Consider the following 4,696-nt stretch of genomic DNA (forward strand, 5'->3'; position numbering starts at 1 on the left):
TAAAAGACCTCTGCGTGTGTGTGTGTGTGTGTGTGTGTGTGTGTGTGTGTGTGTAGTGTGTAGTGTGTGTGTGTGTGTTGGTTTAAACCAGTCAGATAAGGCTAAAAAACCAAATCCTTTGTTTTCCCATGTTACTAGCAGTAGCCATAAGTAATCTTTATCTTATTTTCCTTGGTATTTATTCTGAACTCACCTAAGGGTATTCTCTCTGTGATAAGCTAGTTTTGGCCTCATCAGTAGAATCCACCCTCGGGTTAATTTTAGTTCCCTTATCCCTCACACCTTTCCAGGAAAGTTCTATCTTGGGGTTTGATTGAATCCGTATCTGCCACTTACATTTTATAAACAAGAACAATTTTAGAGTTGTATGTCCTGTCCTTTTTATGTCTGCCTGTCTTTGCCTGAGTGAGCAGTTGTATGTTCTGTCCTTTTATATTTATGTCTGCCTGTCTTTGCCTGAGTGAGCAGTTGCCTCAGTCTTCACACACTGAATACCTTGTTTGTGACTCTGTCTCGCAGCAGCATTCTCAGCACTCCGGATGGCAAGCTGTGGGCAACTCACCCGCTCTTCTTCCCACCTTAGGTTCCTCCTGTCTAGGCTTTCTCAGCCTTGGAGTCAGTTCTGCTGGGGTGGCCTTTGTTTCTCTCCTGGTTCCTGGGCCCTGTACTCCCTCCCATCCCTGTGTACACTCTCTTCTCAGTCGGAGCTCTTGTTAGAGGTTTGGCAGGACATGAGAGTCAGTGTATCCGGTGATGTGTTTATTCCTCCTTGCACTGCATTGGTAGTAGCCCAGACATTAACTTCTTGGTTGTGGTCACTTTCTGTCACAGTGTTCGCAGTATGGCCATATTGCCTCCATGGAGAACTTCAATGCTGATCCTTTGTAACACTCTGTTAGGATCTCTTTCCTGGGTGTCCTGGAATTTGCTTCTGTTGTACGTGTAAATCTCCTGTTTTTGTCTTCAGCTGTTCCTGCCGAGCTTTCTCTTGTACATTGAGAATTGCTTCTTGATGGACAACTCTGTGGTCAGTGATGAAGCACTGGCCATTTTAGCCAAGCTCATTCTGCACAAAGCTCCTCCCCCCACTGCTGGTTCCATGGCCATTGAAAAATACCCTCTGGTTTTCTCACAGCAGACAGTGGGGTAAGTTCTAAATCTGCTGCTGGTAGTGATGGTAAGATTATTGATTCTTAATTGAATGTTCAAGTATACTACCCAAAATGATGATTGGATCTGTCTTATCTATCTTTACCTGTATATCTACACTAGAATGACGTCTGTGATAAAGTGTGGGAAAGACTCAAGTTGTGGCTGTGCACATAGTATTAGTATGATTCCAATTTGCAAAGCTATGGGTAAGCATGAAAAAGTATGGATGGAAACATAAACCTATTAATTTTGTTTATCCCAGATGGTGATAAAGATTAGAAGTGATTATTAATTTTTCAACCTTTTAAGATTATTTTAGATTCATGTGTCATTTTAAGAAATGTGTAGAGAGGTTACGTATATATAGTCCCCTCTGGTAAAGTCTTGCATTATCTTGCTGCCGTATTAGAACTAGAATCAATTTCTAGGTTCACTGAGACTGCCTCAGTTTCCTGTGCATTTACCTGAGTGCTGTTTGTACCTAGATCTGAGGGTCTATGCAGGTGATCACCACCACCTGAAGGCACAGAGGCCTTCATCCTTGGACATTTTTCTCCTCCAGTTTTTAAAAATTCAAAAACAATTGCATCGTTTCTCTTCTCCCCCAGGCTCTTCCATCCCCTCTCCCCTAATCTTCATAATTCCCTTGCATGGCCTTAGCCATCCTCCCTCCATCCCTAACCCTGTACCCACCCGTCTGCTTTAGTAGCCTTCCTCCGTCCATCCCTAACCCTGTACCCACCCGTCTGCTTTAGTAGCCTTCCTCCATCCATCCCTAACCCTGGATCCACCCGTCTGCTTTAGTAGCCTTCCTCCGTCCATCCCTAACCCTGGACCCACCCATCTGCTTTAGTAGCCTTCCTCCGTCCCTGGACCCACCCATCTGCTTTAGTAGCCATCCTCCGTCCGCCAGCTTCCCTGTTTTTGTGAGCGTGTCACTGTAAGGAGGATCGTGCAGTATACCTTTTTTTAACCTTTGCAGTTGGTTGGCTTTTTCACCCAGAACAGTTCTCTGAGACTCACCCAGGTTGCTCTATCAAGTATGCCCACTCCTCTTTATTTCTAAGAAGGTTCCCTGGTAAGAATGTCACACTTGTCATTAACACATGGAAGAACATTTAGGTTATTTCTGCCTCTTGGTTACTGTACATTAAGCTATTGTGACCATTCATATTTTCAACTCTGCAAATGTCCCAATGTGGAATTTGGGGGATTTATGATAAATTTGAAGAATCGCTACCTACTTCCTGTAATTAGACATTATAGTGACTTCAGAAAGCATGATTTTGAATACAATTTGTTAGTTCATGACAGAAACAGTAGTTCTAGCAAACCTTAAAAAAAAGTTTGTTGTTTTGTTTCTGTTTTTTCTTTCTTTTCTTCTTTTTTTTTTGAGGTAGGATCTGACTGTGTAGCTGGTCTGACTGCCCTCCCTCCTTCCCTCCCTCCCTCCCATGTCATATGCAGTCTGCAGCCCATCGTGCATTCATCATTACATTGAATCTGAGGTTTAGGCCATCAGGCTATTAAGTTGCTTTGGCAGCGTTTGTTGAAAAGCTGTTCTCCATGAAGCTGCTCTGTACTCCTGTCAGGGATCACCTAGGCATGCTTGCTGGACTGCTGCTGTGTTCCTGAGGCTGGTTCACTTATAGTGTTGTATTAAACGTGTTTAGAGGGGCCATGAATCGCCTTCTCCTTGTGAGCATGTGTGAGGATGGGCACATGACATGTCTAAGGTCAGAGGTTAGCTTGTGTGTGTAGTTTCTTTCTTCCACTATGTGGGTTCTGGGACTCAAACTCAGGTCACTGGGCTTGGCAGCACGTGCGTGCCCTTACTCACTGAGCTGTCCCAGGGCCTGGTCCTTTGTTTCCAGGCTTGATTTTGTGTCTGCCGGAGTGGCTACACCTACGTGTTGCCATTCCTATGGTCTGCTTCCCTTTGAGACACTAGGGTAAGTGCATGGGTTTCCAGAGTCTGCTAAGGTCTCAGCGTTGACCTTGGCTGCCGTCTTTGGGACGAGGGCTAGCATCCCCACAGCTCATAGCATTTAGTTTGGAATTAGGTGAGCTAGAGATTCTGGGGCCGTGACTCCTCAGTGCCTGCTTACATCTCCTACTCTGAAAGTAACTTCTGTCAAATGCCAAACAGAACCCTGTTTTCCTTAACTGAGCTCTGGCTCTTGAAAAATGGATAATGAGTAACTCCTGGAGAATCATTTCTGTGGCCTTGTAGCTTGATTTCACAACCCAGTACCAGTCTGTCTCTAGTAGGCATATTCTTGCAGGCATCCCCAGAACTGTGTCCTGTGCTGTGGCGTGAAGCTGCTTGGTTCTCGGCTTCCTTCCCTCTCAGAGAAGCCAAGGGGCTTCTGTCCCACCTCACAGTTCTGTAACCTTCCTGAGCAGAGTACTTAGTAAAATAAGTAAATTAGATCTTTTAACCCAAAGCTATTGCTACAACTTCCATGTCTCTTTTCTCTGAGAAAACATTCCTTTGCCACCCTGCACAGAAATGATTTGTGTGAATGGTCATCTTTGTCTTACCTCTTCCAGTGGAGACTTTTGAGTAATAATTTGAGCTGAGTAGTGACATGTATTTGCTCACAGACACCTCACACTTGACTAGAACCCAAATGAGGTGGTAGGAGTGTTGCAATGGCAGCCAACCCAAGTCACATTGGAGTTTGAGGTGAGCCTGGAGTCCATAGCAAGAGCCTGTCTAAAACTCCAAACTGTAGAACCAGGAGAGAGAATTGGTGTGAAAATGCTCATTTAACGCCTCATCCACTGCTGTACATAGCAGGGTGTGACTGGGAATGAGGTGCCTGTGTATCCTGCAGAAGACATCGACACGTGAGGAGGGACTTACTGAGGCAGTTAGGCATGTGAGCAGGGAGGGACAGAGAGGATCAGTCCCTTCTAGAGTGGGGCTTTGGACTTACTGTAATGGTAGGAAGGATTGAGCCTTATAAGATCTGAGTTCAAGACTCCAGGCAAGAGGAGGAGTTAACTATAGGATAGTATGAGGCAAATAATGACTTTTTCTTTACATCATCTCAGTATTTTATAAGATTTTTATAGGTTGTCATATCATGCTTATTGTCTAGAAAGACTCAAGGTATTATGACTAGCTGGGCAGTGGTGGCACTCACCTCTGATCCTGACACTCAGGAGGCAGAGGCAGGCGGGTCTCTGAGTTGGAGGCCAATGTTATAATTTTTCATGCCTGTAATACCAGCAGCACTCAGAAGGTATGAAACAGGAGGATTGACCCAAGTTCAAGGCCAGCCTGGCGTATAGAGTCAGTTCTAGCTCCCAGGCTTATAGCTATACCGTCTTAAATAAATAAGATCTGAGGAATGGAGAAAGAAGTGTGTTTGCTCCAGTCCTTGAGATATGCCCAGCAGCACACAATGCACAGCAGAGCCCAGACCTAGGAAGGACTTGGCTTAGGTTATAAGTCCATTAAAATAGAGAGGGGAAGCCAGGGGTGGAGGCGCACGCCTTTAATCCCAGCACTTGGGAGGCAGAGGCAGGTGGATTT

General features: G+C 45.1%; 1 protein-coding gene across 1 annotated transcript in view; it reads left to right on the plus strand.

Moving 5' to 3' along the window:
• Utp20 (UTP20 small subunit processome component) overlaps positions 1–4,696 on the plus strand; it is an 80,287-nt gene that overhangs the window by 12,287 nt on the left and 63,304 nt on the right. The window contains exon 12 of the mRNA XM_021205799.1: positions 968–1,146. Coding sequence (XP_021061458.1) covers positions 968–1,146 — 179 coding nt within the window. The remainder of the gene's footprint in view (positions 1–967; positions 1,147–4,696) is intronic.

The sequence above is a fragment of the Mus pahari genome, chromosome 9, assembly GCF_900095145.1.
Source record: "Mus pahari chromosome 9, PAHARI_EIJ_v1.1, whole genome shotgun sequence".
Lineage (NCBI taxonomy): Eukaryota > Metazoa > Chordata > Mammalia > Rodentia > Muridae > Mus > Mus pahari.